This window comes from Gossypium raimondii, chromosome 5, assembly GCF_025698545.1.
Source record: "Gossypium raimondii isolate GPD5lz chromosome 5, ASM2569854v1, whole genome shotgun sequence".
Lineage (NCBI taxonomy): Eukaryota > Viridiplantae > Streptophyta > Magnoliopsida > Malvales > Malvaceae > Gossypium > Gossypium raimondii.
In genome coordinates, this window is record NC_068569.1 from 2,332,200 (window position 1) to 2,348,834 (window position 16,635).

Below are 16,635 nucleotides of genomic sequence, written 5' to 3' on the forward strand. Positions count from 1 at the left end.
TCAAACTTAAGGTGTTATACTAATTGATTTTTTGATTATATTATCGACGAATTTTGGCAGTCAATAAATGACATTTTTTTGTAGTGTAATAAATAATTTTTTCTATTTAAATTTAATTATGAATTTTTTATATTAATATTTATATAACTTTTGAATTTATATTTTCTTATCAGTTGGATACTTAAGTCGCATATTATGAATTTTCCATATGTTCAAGTCAAAAAGTGTTAATTTTCTATTAAACTAGTGATTTTGTCTGCCAGTTGCCACTTGTATTGCAAGCTAAGCTACTATTAGCTATCCAAGAAAAAGCAGAGGAACCCATTTATAGCCCAATCCACGATCCAGTGCCCATATTTGGAAAACGGTGTCGTATTCACAATGGAAAATTCGAGGGAAAAAAATAAAATACTTTAGCGAACGCCGGTACTTAGGTTAGTTCAGTTGTATTTACCGCGAAACCGATGAGAGAAGAAGCCATTGCCATGGCTTCAACATCGCCGTTGTCTATCCTCTCCGGAGGCCCCCATGGTTCTCCACGTTTCCAACCGTCGAAGTCTCCTCAACTCTCTTCGCCGGCACCTCTCCGACTTTTCTCGGCCCCTCCATGGCTTCGCCTTCCTTCAAGGACTGCCGAATCACTCATTTCTAATTAGTTCTCATCCATACACGCTTTCTTCGATGTTAAATTTCTTGGATTAATCGATCGATCGGGGAGGATGAGATCAAACGCGCTATTGCACCGATCACATTGAGCTTTTCAGGTACTTCGGCCGTGCCTTGCTCTTTATAAACTTAAGTTATAATTCAGTACAATGCAATAATTAAAATTTAATTATAATCTATTCAATTTTAGGCAAGAAAGTTACTTCTCTTATGTGTTTGCTATGAGAGAGTGCTACTGTAAGTTCTTACGTTAATTTTCATGTTATACGCTTTTTCTTTGCTAAAATCACGTTTTTTTTAGATGCTAGAGCTTATTGAATCTAGAAACTTTTGAAGTTGATAAACTTCCATTTTTACTGAATTAAGGACATTGCAGCTGGGAAATTGATTCTATTTGCACCTAGGTTACCTGCTGATTATGCTGATTGGTTGGGGGATATAAAGCTACTGTCTTACTTCCGGATAAATATTCTATCGATGTTGTCGTGTTCATGATGCCAGGTGATAAGTGCTTCTTATGTTTACATTCTTGTTGGCAGGAAAGGTATATGGTTACAGGTTACTGGTTAGCATGACCTTCTATATTGATGAGATTGCTCAAATCTTGACAGAAACCCTTGTTGTTCCTCTTACACAGGCTTAACTCTGATAGCAATAATTTCTCAAAACCTGCCAAGTTCAAGGTTTAACATTTCACCGACCATTCTATTCTCATTTGCCTCTTGCCTTTAGAACAGTGTGATATTATTTCTCAAATTCTGGTGTACTTTTGTATTGTCAGACTGAATTAGTGCACCGACTTTGATTCAATTTTTATGATGTTATGTAAACGTGCTGCATTGTTTATTTAGAGGCTTATATTGTTTTTTCCTCTTCTACTGTTTTTAGGGAATGTAAAATTTTGAGACAGATTTGACAAATTTGCATCCGATATTGACTGAGTGCTGTGTCTTCATGTCTGACTTGGAGCTTACTCTTATTCAAGTTGCCAATGATGTAAGTTCTGAAGCTCATGTTGAGGTACTAATAATTATATTTCATTGCTTGAACAACAATTGTGTATATATGTTTTTGCGTGTATAAGCAAATGATTTCGGCTATGATATGTCATTCTACATGTTTTAGAAGTTACTTTTTGGCCATTTCGTTCTTTCTTTACATCTTCTTTTGCTTCACCTTCATTATTGATGTTGTAGCAGAACTGTTTCCTAAGTGTATTGCTAAATAGCGACAATTTAATCTTTACTTGCTATGTTCCATTCTGTGAGGTTATTAGAAAAACTAAAGCAGGCAAGAAAGAATATCAGTTTGAAAGTATGTTTCAATCACACCTACATGTTCATACACGTGCATTTGCAGTAGATGTGAAAATAGGAGTGCCTCAGTTTCTGATTATTTCTTGTCCAATACACGCAATGCATAATAACAGCACATTAATAGTTTTTTCGTGCCCATTTGTTCAGGATTTACCTTTTAAACTAAACATCCGAGAAAGGAAATCTAAGATAGCTATCGTTGTTAGAGAATTCCGGTATAATGTATCATTAGGAAAACATTTTGAATGTCAAGAAGTGATGCTCAGTTTCTCATTCTGTATGATTTGAGACATATATTGCAGTTTATATTTTTGGAAGTTTCACTTGTTGTATGGTTAATACATGAGAGTGACTTTATCGATATGAGATTCCATCAAAATATTTATGTTTCTATTGTGCAATTGTCTTTTACATTATGGACATGCTACATCTCCAAATGATAGGGTATTATTTTCAGCCATTTGTCTTTTCGTGATTGTAATTTACATTAGTCTCATCTGAACGAGAGAAACATGATCTCATTAGGTTTATGACTTGTGTCGTCACAAGGGTTCCAAATCACTGCGTTCATGTTATTCTGATAGAAACTGCAGATATTAGAAGATAGAGACATGACCTTGCTCGAATTGGGAGCTGAAGACAGTTTATGGATGTGAGACATTACATGCACATTCCCTGTGAGTACGTATATTATCTATTCTGCAACTTATTTCTATGCTTGCGTGTGGAATGCCTGATGCGGCTTTTACTTTTCAATTGATGCAGGTGAATGGGAAGTTTACTAATCACAAGCGATCAAAGCCTTTGTATATAACGTAACTAACTTTTCTACTTTCGGACGAATAATTGACGTATCAAGTTTTTCCTCTTATAAAAGAACCCATTTTGGGTTGCCTACTGAAAGGAAAGAACCAACCCTTTCAGTTTTTGTCGTTTTGATCTTTACCTTCTTTTTTTTTTTTTACTTATTTGGTTCAGTTCTGTTTTTATTTACAAATTAAAATGTTGTAATTATTCAAATTGAAATGAAATGAATATTCCATTTCTAAAATAATAAAAAACCAGACAATATCATGAAAAGATAAATTTCAAAACCTATTAAACCAGATTTGGACAAATGGAGTTTGGTTCGGATTTCTCTGTTTGATTGGAAATATGATCCTATTTGATTTTGGTTTAATTTTCTTTTTAAAAAATAGGAACCATTGCTCTTCAGTTATAAGTAAAACGACGCCGATTGATATCTTAGAAAAAATCTTTTTAGGAACTCTCGTACCTCTTAAAAAATAAACGGAGGCAGGGCACCACCAGCTAATATATAGACACATAGCAAGAATGCAAGCAAGCAAAAGCGCTCACCTTCCTCCCAAGCACAAGCAAAAAGCTCAAACGAAAGCCCTAATCTTCTCATCGCTTCTTCCTCCACAAAACCCTAATAACTGTCGTACAAAAGAACATGGGTCGCCGCAAAAGCACCAACACAACTCCAACCTCGACCAACTCTTCGAACAATTTCGAAGGAGCTAACATTCGCTTCCGAGACGCCGACGACAAGGAAATCGCCAGCAACAGCTCCAATCTCGATGATTCAATCGTCGCCGTTGACAAAGCTAGTGAAGATGTTTCCATGGGAGAGCCCGACGTTTCGTTTTTCGGTTGCGACGGCGAAGATGATAAAACCAGTGCTGATTATTACTTCGATTCTTACTCTCACTTCGGTATATTTTCTGCTTCTCATCCTCTTTTCCAAGATTCAATTTTGAAGATTTTTTACTGATTTTTCTTGTTGATTAGAAAACAATGAGAATGTGAGGATTTCTTAGTGTTGGCTTTCACATTTTTGTGAAGAAGGTTCCAATGTGAGAAGAAAGTTTCTATCTTTGCAAAAGTTAGAGCTTGTTGAGTTCAATAGTTTATTTATATCTAAGTAATTTGTGGTTCACTGGTTGCATGTTTATGGGGCTAGCATGTCGGTATTAGGTAGGGCATTGGGTTCGCTGATGTTTCAAGTCATACATTCTTGTATTTATCTCCAGTGAGCACTTTCCTCTAAATCTTTGTCCCCTCTTTTGTGTATGTGCAGGTATTCATGAAGTAAGTGTGCAACAACTTGGACATTTGAATTTTGTTTCGTTTTTGTCGACTTATTTATGGAATAGTTCTGCTTCAGTCACCATTATTTTGTGATCTATTGGGTGCCGAATATCTGTGATTGGAGGGTTGGTTGTAATTTTTCTGTTTGTTTAAGCTCATACATGAATTAATGCATCACAGTTACTATCCAAAAACTGTCTTCTTTTTTTAACTTAATCTTTTACTTAAATTTCTGGAAATGATTTCTGCGTTTGTTTTCTTGGTTTCAGTAGAAGAACTTGGTACGGTTGCATAACTTTTTCACTTCTTCTTTTTTTGTAAAATGTTTTTCCTCTGTGTTAACCTGCCATTCCTTGTATTTCAGGAAATGCTTAAAGATGCAGTGCGAACCAAGACATATCAAAATGTTATTTATCGGAATAAGTTTCTATTCCAGAACAAAATAGTTCTTGACGTGGGAGCTGGGACTGGAATTTTGTCCCTGTTTTGTGCAAAAGCAGGGGCGGCACATGTTTATGCTGTATGACTTCCAGTTTACATATTCCTTCTGTTTCTGTTTTATGTGTTGTTAATAATCTGTCTGACCAAATTCTTACACTCCTGGCGTCTATCTCTTATTTGTCAAATGCTGGTCATATTTTTCCCTTTCCTAGGTTGAATGCTCCCATATGGCTGACATGGCTAAACAAATTGTTGAAACAAATGGCTTGTCTGATGGTGAAGTTTTTAAAATTGTTGTGTCTTCTTGTATTGCTTCCTCTCCTTTTTAGCGCATTGTTTACCAAAGAATTATTTGATTGTTACAGTTGTCACGGTCTTGAAAGGAAAGATTGAAGAAATTGAGCTTCCTGTTGCAAAAGTAGATATTATAATATCTGAGTGGATGGGTTACTTTTTATTGTTCGAGAATATGTTGAACACAGTGTTATATGCCCGTGATAAATGGCTTGTAAGTTGCTGCTATACTTGATACCATAAATATTTATACTCAAAATATTTTCATGGTTGGAAATATGTTTTTGCACTTTTATCATGTAATAGGAAGTTCCTTGATGAATCATTTATGTGTATGCTATATTAACTGATATTCAATCTAGTATGGCTGTTATGGAGCTGTATGTGTTAGGTATGGCTTATGTTTAGTTGTGAAGACTGGCTGCCTATATGGGATTTTTCTTGTGATACTATATCCAGTATACCACTGTGCGACCAATCTAAATTCTAGTATGGCAGCAGTAGTGGTGCCTGGTCTTATGTTATTGTCAATGTCTTCTTGGCCTTTTCCCATACTCCAGTTGCCATCATCTCAAGCTCTTTTTGGTTGGGGGCAGCTAGCTACTTTGTTAGTTAAATTCTCCGTTGCTTGCTATGATTTGCAGAAAGTAGCTTAGATTCCTGCTATAACTGTTAATTGATTGAGATTTTAACTCCATCATCATGTCAAGCTCTCTTGAGCAGTTTGCTTCCGTATTATTTCATGTGGTGAACGGGCTGGGCCTTTTAAATTTATTTTTACTCTTGCTCATGAAAGCAAAACTTTTGTTGGTTTCTTATATGCTACATTCTTTACAATCAAAGTTCTTATTCCTTCACCCATGTCAGGTTGATGATGGAGTTGTGCTACCAGATGAAGCTTCTCTTTACTTGACAGCAATTGAGGATGCCGAGTACAAAGACGACAAGATCGAATGTGAGTATAACAGACTGCTAAATTGATATAAATCTAGGTATTCATGTTCATATGTATTTGTATAACTTTCAACGAGTTTTTCTATTGTGTTTCATTGCAATTCAACTTTTTGTATTCTTATATATACCCCATCTTTTCTACATGGCATCATCTTGCTACAGTTTGGAATAATGTTTATGGCTTTGACATGAGTTGTATAAAAAAGCAAGCTATGATGGAACCTCTTGTTGACACGGTTGACCAGAAACAAATTGTAACAAATTGCCACCTTCTCAAGGTGAGAAAATACACAAGCATATTCCTGTATGTATGTATATATCATTGGGTATCTATATATATAAACACTTACTGGAAATTATTTTACAAAATAATGTGTTTGGAGTACAACTGAATTATTTATTTTGGTTTTCTGGTTTCAGACAATGGATATTTCTAAGATGGTTCCTGGGGATGCTTCTTTCACTGCACCTTTCAAGCTTATTGCAGAGCGTGATGATTACATCCATGCTTTTGTTGCATATTTTGATGTTTCGTTTACCAAATGCCACAAATTGATGGGTTTCTCTACAGGTTTGTATCTACATCAAAATTCTCCATCCTTTGCCCTTTCCATTTTATCTACGAATAGAAATCAGCAAGCCATCCTAGAAGAACTTTGCCTTGGCTAATGGCAAATACAAAATACAGGACCAAGATCGCGAGCTACCCATTGGAAGCAAACAGTCCTATATCTAGAGGATGTGTTAACCATCTGTGAAGGGGAGGCAATAATTGGGAGCATGACTGTTGCACCAAACAAGAAGAACCCCCGAGACGTTGATATAATGGTTAAATATTCATTGAGCGGACGACGTTGTGTGGTTTCGAGAGTTCAATTCTATAAGATGCGCTGATTTTGTTGCAGAGTATTTCATCACCACTACTAGCTGTAGGAGGAGACCTTGTTTGCATGTTCCATAAACGTTTCACCAACATTTTTTTAATTCCTTTTCTACTTTCTTTTTTCTCGAAAGGTTTTCCCTGAGAAAGAAAAACACATAAGATGCATGTACATTAACTCAATCCAACTGTTTTCTTCTCATTTATGCATCATATTGTCTTGTGTTTTCTTATCATAGAGAATACGATGGACTTTTCTTCACAAGATTTAGCCTTACAAAAAACGTTGAACAAAAACATATATCTTACAGAAGTGATGTTTACACAAGTTTAATCCAAATTTCTTGAATTAAAAAGAAGAAGTTTAAAGACATTTCTCATGATCCCCACATCATATACTATATTATAAGGTAAAGTAAACAAATTGTAAAGTATATTTTATAAAAAAAATGTGGTATCATACAATTATGACGAGCGAACACTTTCGATACTTGTTAGTTCATCATTATAATATTAGTATAATTGTTGGGTTTTTTTTTATATTGGAAAAATTTCTGTTTAAATCTCATTTTAAGTTTTTACTTTTAAAAATCCATTTATAATTGAAATTTACTTTAAACTCTTTTATTGGAAAAATCTATTTCTTATAACAATTTAATTTAAAATGTTATCTTGGGAATTATTTTAAATATTACTTTTTAATCTTTTATTCATATTATTTATAAATCCTTTTAATTTTTAAAAGATTTAATAAAATATATTTTAATTGTATCATATATATATAATATACCAAGGTACATACCTTATATTTGCACCAAGTGGCGCACTCTCAATTTTTACATTTAATTCTATTTTTATTCTAAATTTTTTTATCAATTTTAAAAATTCTTTTCATTTAATATATAAGTTTTAAACATAATTAAACGGTAAATATATTAAAATATTGTTAATTAAAATGATTTAAAAATAATAATTTTACAAAAAATTATAATGATAATAATATTTTTTTAAAAAGAATGTAATAAATTGTCATTAATTCCTTTATACTTTAAATTTAAATTTGAAAAAGCTTTAAAAATTTTAAAACAATTAATAATCATTATTTTTAAAATTAAATAATCAATTTTAAAAAATTAGATAAATATTTAATTAATAAAAACAATTAGATAATAATAAATTTTAAGTATATATTAGATTGGATTTTCATATTATATTAATATTCATTATCTTTTACTTTCAATAATCATAAATCAATCATAATTATCTTTTAATCATAATTACTCTTTTGTAACTATATAAATACTATTTTTCTTTAAAAAAATGAACTTACAACTTTCATTTTGGGATGTAGACTTTTTCTTCTTATAGCTTGGTTCTTTTATAGAACTATATAAAAATTCAAAATATAGATTCTTTTTCAAAAACAAGATTTATTTCTTAAAAAAATATCAAATATATACTTAAACAAATTTATTTTGAATTTTTAAAATATAGTTTTAATCTTAAAATTTGAAGATCTAGAATTATCATTTATTTATTATTTTTAATCATTTTATTTTAAATTATATTCTACCTTTAAATTTTTTATATAATAATATGTATTGATTATCTCAATTAGTATATCCTAAAAGTAATTTTGTAAAGACACATTTTCTTTAATTACTATCAAAGTTTAAAATATAAAATAAAAACTAATATTATCAAGTTTTCATTTCCCATAATATTAAAATAAAAATATCTTAATTTTTATTTAAATTATTATTTTTGACGTAAAAAGTATATAAATATTTATATAATCTTGATGTGTTTTAAATTATATATATTTTATAAAATTTTCATAAATAAATATGTATAACTAACCCGTGGGAAGTAAAAGTAATTGTTAAATATAATAATAAACCCGCATGGGACTAATACATATGTAAAGTCAAGATTGGTCAACATCAAGATTTAGTTTTAACCTCACAAAAGTTTAGTCGTTTAGTGACCGAGTACCTAACTTCAATCTGATACATTCTCCCCACCCCCCAAATAGTCAGATTTGAGGCGGGGGTGTCGGAGAGTCCCCTAAAAATGGCGGCTATAGTGGTGGTTTTTGACTTTGATCGGACGTTAATAGACGGGGACAGCGACAGTTGGGTGGTGACGGAGATGGGCCTCTCCGACCTCTTCCATCAACTCCGATCTACCTTGCCTTGGAATTCCCTCATGGTTTGTTTTGCATTTGATTTAAAACTTCCTTTTTCCAGTTTCCATTCCGTTTGCTTTTTCATAGTTACAGTAAACACTTCATTTTAATCGTCGTTCACAGTTTTCGAGGTAAAACTAAATGTATTGATCACTAGGAATAAATTGGAGTGATAGGCTTTCTAAAATCCATGCTAATAAGTTTTTACTCTACTGTGAAATTTAGCCGATTGCTTTATATCAAATTTGCTATTTGTGTTTATTAAACACTAAGATATCATAATTTACTGTTAACTGTGATAAAGGTTTGTACTTTTTCTAAGTATTGCTGAAAAAGTGTATTAGAGGCTTTTCTCGTTTCTTGAACTTAATATTTGTTTTTTAAATTTAATTGTAGGATAGGATGATGAAGGAGCTTCATTCCCGAGGGGAAAATGCTGACGATATTGCAGAATGCTTGAAAAAGACTCCGGTACATCCAAGAATTGCTGCCGCCATTAAAGCCGCCCATGCTTTTGGGTAGTTATTTTTGGACATCCTTTTTCATGGTTTGTTCTTTGTCAAGCTCTAAGGTTAATGTTGGTTATATGGGGAATTTCAGATGCGACTTGAGGATACTTAGTGATGCAAATCAGTTTTTCATTGAGAAAATTTTGGAGTATCATGATCTGTTGGGTTGCTTCTCAAAGATCTATACAAATCCAACCTTCGTAGATGAAGAAGGAAGGCTTAGGATCTTCCCTTATCATGACTCTACCTTATCTCCACATGGGTGCAGCCTATGTCCTTCAAATTTGTGCAAGGTAAAAAAGTTCACTGATTGAGCATATTTATAGAAAAATTCATTAAGTTTTTACTTTATGTTGATTGAAAATTTGGTTGATTATCTGGAATATTAGTTTACGTGAAGCTTGAGGATTGTTGGTTCTGCATTTGCATTTTGTAGGCATGTAGTGGACTTGTTTATTTTGATTGCTGGATATATTGCCTGTGGAGTTTCCTTTTCTGGTAATGTTCTTGATACTCCTAGTTTCAGGAAAGAATTAAAGGGGAATATATGGAATTGCTAAGATACATGCTCATTCTTCCTTGTTTATAATGCATCTGAATTTGTTGATGCAAAGTGTTTTCTGGGTAGTGGCCATGAAGTTTATGCACTTTCAATATTCTCCTACTCCCAGAAGTAAGCAAGATGCCAATGTGTATGCCTTGGAATTTGCCTGCAAAATATTGGATTGATTTATTCATGTCTAAGTTTGATTTTGTTGATTCGGGATCTGGTTGCTTAGGTAACATATTTTGTGGTTAAGCATAACTGATGTGGTTAACTTTTGCCAAGTCATCATCAATCTTGAAAGTACATTCCCCCAGAATCGTTTTAGTTTTGCATGCTGTAATCCATGTTCCACTAGTAAAAGGGAAAGAGTAACCCTAAAATATTTAAAGTTAAGTTTTCATCAGAATGCTACGTAATAGCTCAAAAGGCATTGTAGTTTAGTTTCTCAGTTACTGCTTCCTATATACTACGTTACAGGACCTAAGAGTTTGGGAATTAAATAGTCACTGTGTGGTTTCTATTGTAGGGTCAAGTACTTAACAATATCCAAGCTTCTGCTCCTGAAAGCGAAAGGCAGAATTTTATCTACCTGGGAGATGGGTCAGGTGATTACTGCCCAACTTTGAAGCTTGGAGACAAGGATTATGTGATGCCAAGGAAGAACTACCCTTTATGGAACTGTATTTTTAGTGATCGAGCTTTTGTCAAAGCAGAAGTTCGTGAATGGAGCAATGGTGAAGAGCTTGAAGGAATCTTGCTCCACCTCATTAACAGAATATCCTCAGAACGAAGCATCTTGTAACATTTTTTCTCAATTGAACTCATCTGATTGCAAGCTCCATATTTCAGTGTCTTCGCCCAAAGCCTTAAACCATGGAGGTGCTTATATTGCTTCTATACTTACAATTACACCATATGAATGCAGAATTCTTGTTTCATCCCTTAGGCTCAAAATTCTCTGGCGTTTACATTCATCACAACTTATTCTTGTCTCATTTCATATCGGATCAATGTTTGGAAATCACCTTCCAGGCTTAAGGTATATTGGTGGATAACTGAGAACCTTAGTTTGCATAAAATTATTAGATCAGGCAGACATATTCTATAAGAATTTGTTCTGATTCAGTCGTTTATCATTATTCCTGAATTCTAATAATGTTGTTTAGATGACATGTTAAAGATTATAAAGAATCAATTTGGGAAATATCATGGACTATATATACATAGTTTTCATAGAATTCATCCTTCCCTCTTCATCTCTATAGAAACTTGCAATCCTACTTCTGTATTTATTATTATTATTACAAATAAGAAGAGAAAGAGGCATTTTAGTTTTTTTTATCATTTTCAAGAAAATATCGTAATTTGAGAATACAAAGTATAGGTCGCAGCCGTCGGGTCTTTAAAAACGACTGCATGAATTATTTCAGCTGCTTTCATTGATATTAAAAGAAACAGAAAAGGTATCAGGAGAATAGGCGCATTTCATTCCACAGTCACTCACCAATGGCCAGTGGCCACCAAACAAGTTGGAACCAATTTAAAAAGAAAAAACCAACAGCCAAGATTGACTATAAAAGAGCCAGTATAATTCCGGAATTAAATATCAGCAGGTCCACAAAACTCGTTAGTCAATTACCTTCCCTTCCCTTCCCTTCGCACAACTGGAATCTAATTTATACTGTACCAAACCAAACCAACCCGAAGGAGCCATTACATGTGCTCCTCTGAATCTGAGGCTCTGAAATGTCGGTTGTCTCACAACATATAAAACTCAACCCAGTACTGACCCCCATCAGATAGTTTTTCCCTTTTCTTCTGTCTTTTCCTTTCCCACCCATGCTGTTCTTTTAATAACTAACCATCTTCTTTTACGAAAAATATCACTTTTTTTTCACTCTATCTGCTTAAAATGGCAAACAACTGAGGAGAAAGAGATATGGGTTTGTTCTTTGATGGGATCATAGAGTCCATGCCTTTGTTTGCAAAGGAATTGGTTGCTGGAGGTGTTGCCGGTGGCCTTGCAAAGACCGCTGTTGCTCCACTTGAGCGTGTCAAGATTTTGTTTCAGGTATTCCTTTTTCGATGCTTCACAGTTTGTGCTCGATTTATTGCTTCTTGATTTACTTTGTGTAACTATTTGCTCTTAGCCGCGATTGTACTTGTTGGACTCTTTGGTTCTTCTTTGCTGTTTTTTTATTTGGTTTTTTGTTTTCTTTCTTATATGAATTGGCATCCATAATTGATTTTCGAGCTTACAATAACTTGTTGGTTTTATCAATGCAATGAAGTTTTGTTGCTAAAAACAATGTTGGCTTTGAGATTATTTAATTTTGATATTTTGATAGCCTTCTTCATTCTAGGAATAACAAAGTGATATGTAATTTATTAAAGTAAGAACGTAGATTTCAGTATTGTGCCGCCAACTTCCAGAGGACTGCAACATTTGGATATTCACCGTGCATTTGCAGATGAACTTATAATTCGTTGTTCTGTTCCAGACTAGAAAAGCAGAATTTCGCAGCATAGGCTTCTTTGGATCCTTCGAAAAGATTGCTAAAACAGAAGGCATCAAGGGTTTCTACAGGTGGATATCCAATTCATTAGCTTTTTTACTTAGGGATTTCCCCGAAATATATCTTTAATTGCTTACTAAGTTTATGAGATGACTATAGAGGAAACGGTGCTAGTATCGCTCGAATTGTTCCCTATGCAGCACTTCACTATATGGCTTACGAACAATACCGTAGATGGATCATCAATCGATTTCCTGACATTGGAAGAGGCCCTGCACTTGATTTTGTTGCTGGATCATTTGCTGGAGGAACTGCTGTGCTTTTTACTTATCCTCTCGATTTGGTTCGGACTAAATTAGCTTATCAGGTAAATAGCGAAATAATCTAGAGGCTCCGAGGAGGTTCGGGGGCAGTTAGTGTCGACACTCACTCAGCTTGGCTCCTTCTTTCTGGGATTTTCTGTTTGTCTGACCAAGTTGCATTTGCTAGAGCAGGTTGTTAGTCCACCAGAGATTAATGTCGTGGGAGTCGTTAACAGAGAACAAGTTTACAGAGGAATTCTTGATTGTTTTTCCAAGACTTACAAAGTGTCAGGGCTCAGAGGTCTCTATCGGGGTGTCGGTATGGATTTCAAAACTAAGCATGCTGCGGTTAACTTGTGTGTTGGTGGTTACATTATCATGGGGTTTTCTTATTCATATGTGAGGATAATTTTCAGCTCCATCGCTTTACGGAATCTTCCCGTATGCTGGTTTGAAGTTTTACTTCTATGAAGAGATGAAGCGTCAAGTCCCTCATGAGCAGAGGAAAAACATAATGGTGAATCTAGTATGTGGATCTGTAGCTGGTCTGTTGGGCCAAACTTTCACATATCCTCTTGATGTCGTGAGGAGGCAAATGCAGGTATTTTACTTGGACTCAAATCCATCAAAGGAAAAGTGATCAAACCAGGAATTTTAATGTAATGAATGAGAATTGTGTTGTTAGGTCCAAAGGGTATTGGCATCTAATAGTCCTGAGTTGAAAGGAACAATGGAAACACTTATTATGATTGCTAAAAGTCAAGGCTGGAAGCAATTGTTTTCAGGGCTGAGCATCAACTACCTGAAGGTATGAAAAGAATGTCATGCATTTTTATCTATCATTTCTTGTTAAACTAATCTCTGTATGTTTTCTCCAGGTTGTACCATCTGTGGCAATTGGTTTTACAGTTTACGACATCATGAAATCAAGCCTGAGAGTTCCATCCCATGATGAAGCTGTGATAGAAGTGGTAACAAATAAAAGAAATACCCGAACATCAACTCTTCGGTCATAATAATAAGTAATATCTGTCTCATTGATTGTTCGAGTGGCCATGAAGGAGCTTCACTTCACCTTTAAAGCTTTTATGTTATAATATGGATATCAAGTCAGGCCATCTAAGTTGTACATTCCATTCTTTTAAGCTGTATGTTAGCCTTAGAGCAGCTTACAGATAAGTTTTCATGCCAAGAGACTCGAATTTTATTCATATATTTGAAATCGATTCGGAATGGATGCGGGTCAACTTATCTTTTAGGTTCCCGGTGTTGGGTTTTGGAGCTTTGTATTATAGCTTGTTGCATGTACTTGCATGAGAACCTGTCCAAGAGGCTCTGGTTTGCTTCATAGATGTTTGATCTAATATTTTTCTGATATTATATACGTTAGTCAAAGTGAAATTGCTATTAGTTTAATCTCATTTAATAACATATTTGTTAGTTTTATCCTTTTGTGTTGCCTTTTTTGACTGCTAAAATAACCATGTTGGTTTATTGAAGATGTTTGTTATTCGGATTTATTTAATCCTATTTGATATTTGTATTCTCACACACACGCATATATATATATATATATAAACTTAAAAATGACCATTTCAGGGTAGATGCGTATTTATAGTTGATGCTGATCTGTTCATGCATACTTATTGAAACCGAACGCATACCTTTGGTTTCTGGATTAATTGTTGAAATCATACGTTCAAAGAAAATCAATGCAAACATGGTCCTTTTTGGGAAAAAAAAAAAAAAAAACCCAGTCATGGTTTCCATGGCAAGCCGTTTTTCATTGGTTGAAATAAAGCCAATAATAGCATCCTGCATGATAGAGGTGGCATTTAATGAAATAAATAGAATAGAGGTGGCGTTTAATGAAATAAATCGAATAAAAGAATCTCGAGTTAGTCGAGTTGATGAGTGATATTTTATCTTATTAATTTAATTTGAATTTTTTTAAATCGAATCATTGAAATGAAAATTGAGTCAAATAATTTAGTGTGATAAACTTGATTTGGTAATTTACTTATTTAAGATCTCAAATTTATTATTTTAATTTTAAAAAACAATATATATAAATATAACATTTTTATTTCTTTGATTTTTTATATTTGTTTACAAAATTTGAAAGTTTGTTATATAAATATTTTGAAAATTGTTTTGACTTTTAGTTTTATCCATTTTTGACATTAACAGGAAATCAATAAAGTTATTTCAAATTATAAAATTAAAATTGAATTGAACTCAAAAATCAAATTACTTATTAAATTAATTTTAAAAATGGAAGAAATTCGATAATCAAATTTCTTAAAAAAATTTCAAGTTGGTGTTTTTCTTTTTTTCAGGCATACAAGTGCAACCCACTTTCTTCCTCCTTTTTCCCTTTAAAAAGCTACTTATCATTTGCTGCCCTAAACCATTTTAAATATAATCCGAAAGAGGAAAAAAGAAACGAATATGTTAAAATTTATAAATGAATTATTGAAATGTAAAAATTACATGAAGATGGCATTTTTCTTCACGTAAATGAAAACCCAATGCTTCAAAATCAGAAACAAAGATATGAAAGTGGTTTGCACATTAGACATTCAACAATGGCCTGCAGTTCTTGATTTTAGAATTTAGATTATATATATGATGTATGATGTAATCTCACCCTTCTTTATTTTCTTTAGATTATTATTGTCAAGTATTGGAAGTAAGTGATAAAAGAAGCAAAGTGCATGCATCCTATGTTATTAGCTAGTGCTTCATGTCCTTCAATTGAAAGCAACATTTGTGGTGCCTATTTCACTGCAATTATTGCATTTTTTTCCCACTTTCTAATTACTACTTCATTTTCTTCCTTTTTTTTCCCTTTAAACTATCACAATTTGTTTGAATTTATTTTTGGTAATTAAATAAGTTTCTATCTTAGCAATTTATATATTTATTTATGATGAGTTAGTCCAAAATGGGAAAACAAAGGCGGATTTGGAGATTCCATTTGCAAGTTGATTATGATTTTTAAGCAATCAAATCCATGAAATATTGACATATATATACCTTTTCTTAGCAATTGGATGACTGGGAGCATCTTATCAACATCCAAAACTTTAATACATTATGAGACATGCAATGATTCTTTTATATGTAGAAATACAAAATAGATTTATCTATCATATTCAAATTATGTTAGGATAAAATTGATTTGAGAAAGTTGTAATTTCATTCGATTTATGGATAGATTTAATTAAAAGTCTTCAAAATTAAAAATACATTCAAAGTTAAGACAAAGGTTATAAAAGACATTATTATAAGTGATAACGACAAGCGAACCCAAATTAAAATACAAAATAATCTAAAGGAGAATATACACATGATATTTTGTGTATGATGAAACTCAAATATCAACGACTTTTAACAACACAATAAAAAGAAATCTTAAATTTAGTGTAATAATAAATAAAAGAAGAAAAGATGATGTTGTGATGGAGATTGGTTTGATTATTGTAAGTTGATTTGGTTGTTTTCACTAATAAACACCATGCGCTCCTTGAAATGCAAGTAGGCTAAGACATTTACTATTAGGTATATTTGGATTGTGATTAAAGACAGTTCCACCCTGAAATTTGATTTTAAGAATCTACATCCAACCTATAATTAATGTATTTAATACCTAAAACAACATCAAAACCTCAAGTTTTGGTTTGGGGGGGAATATTCTATTGTTTCACTTCTAAATATTCAGCTTCAGCGCCACTTATCTGTCCAATACAACCTAATTATATCATTACTCCTCCTTTTACTAATTTATTTATTGATTTGTCTGCCATCAATTTCTTTGAACCATAGTTTTTTAAAGTAAGAAGAAGAATTAGGTTAGAGTTTCTTTTAATATAATAAATGGAATAGTTAATTTATTATTAGCCGCCCAGTAAGCACGTCAGGTAAG

The 16,635-nt window shown here is 32.9% G+C and overlaps 3 protein-coding genes across 3 annotated transcripts; all 3 read left to right on the forward strand.

The window, feature by feature from the left end:
- Positions 1-3,276: 3,276 nt before the first annotated feature.
- LOC105769948 (probable protein arginine N-methyltransferase 1.2) lies at positions 3,277-6,878 on the forward strand. The gene is made up of 9 exons (XM_012590929.2): positions 3,277-3,700; positions 4,066-4,076; positions 4,441-4,596; positions 4,730-4,793; positions 4,883-5,025; positions 5,679-5,766; positions 5,928-6,043; positions 6,186-6,336; positions 6,454-6,878. Exons 1-9 carry the CDS (start codon positions 3,439-3,441, stop codon positions 6,657-6,659), a joined length of 1,197 nt encoding a protein of 398 aa, XP_012446383.1. The 5' UTR covers positions 3,277-3,438; the 3' UTR covers positions 6,660-6,878.
- Positions 6,879-8,616: 1,738 nt separating this feature from the next.
- On the forward strand, positions 8,617-10,827 carry LOC105769663 (thiamine phosphate phosphatase-like protein). Its single transcript, XM_012590436.2, has 4 exons — positions 8,617-8,856; positions 9,230-9,351; positions 9,434-9,635; positions 10,416-10,827. Exons 1-4 carry the CDS (start codon positions 8,719-8,721, stop codon positions 10,689-10,691), a joined length of 738 nt encoding a protein of 245 aa, XP_012445890.1. The 5' UTR covers positions 8,617-8,718; the 3' UTR covers positions 10,692-10,827.
- Positions 10,828-10,978: 151 nt separating this feature from the next.
- On the forward strand, positions 10,979-14,153 carry LOC105769662 (mitochondrial carrier protein CoAc2). The gene is made up of 7 exons (XM_012590434.2): positions 10,979-11,960; positions 12,391-12,476; positions 12,565-12,772; positions 12,900-13,026; positions 13,124-13,308; positions 13,393-13,515; positions 13,586-14,153. Exons 1-7 carry the CDS (start codon positions 11,829-11,831, stop codon positions 13,721-13,723), a joined length of 999 nt encoding a protein of 332 aa, XP_012445888.1. The 5' UTR covers positions 10,979-11,828; the 3' UTR covers positions 13,724-14,153.
- Positions 14,154-16,635: the final 2,482 nt, after the last annotated feature.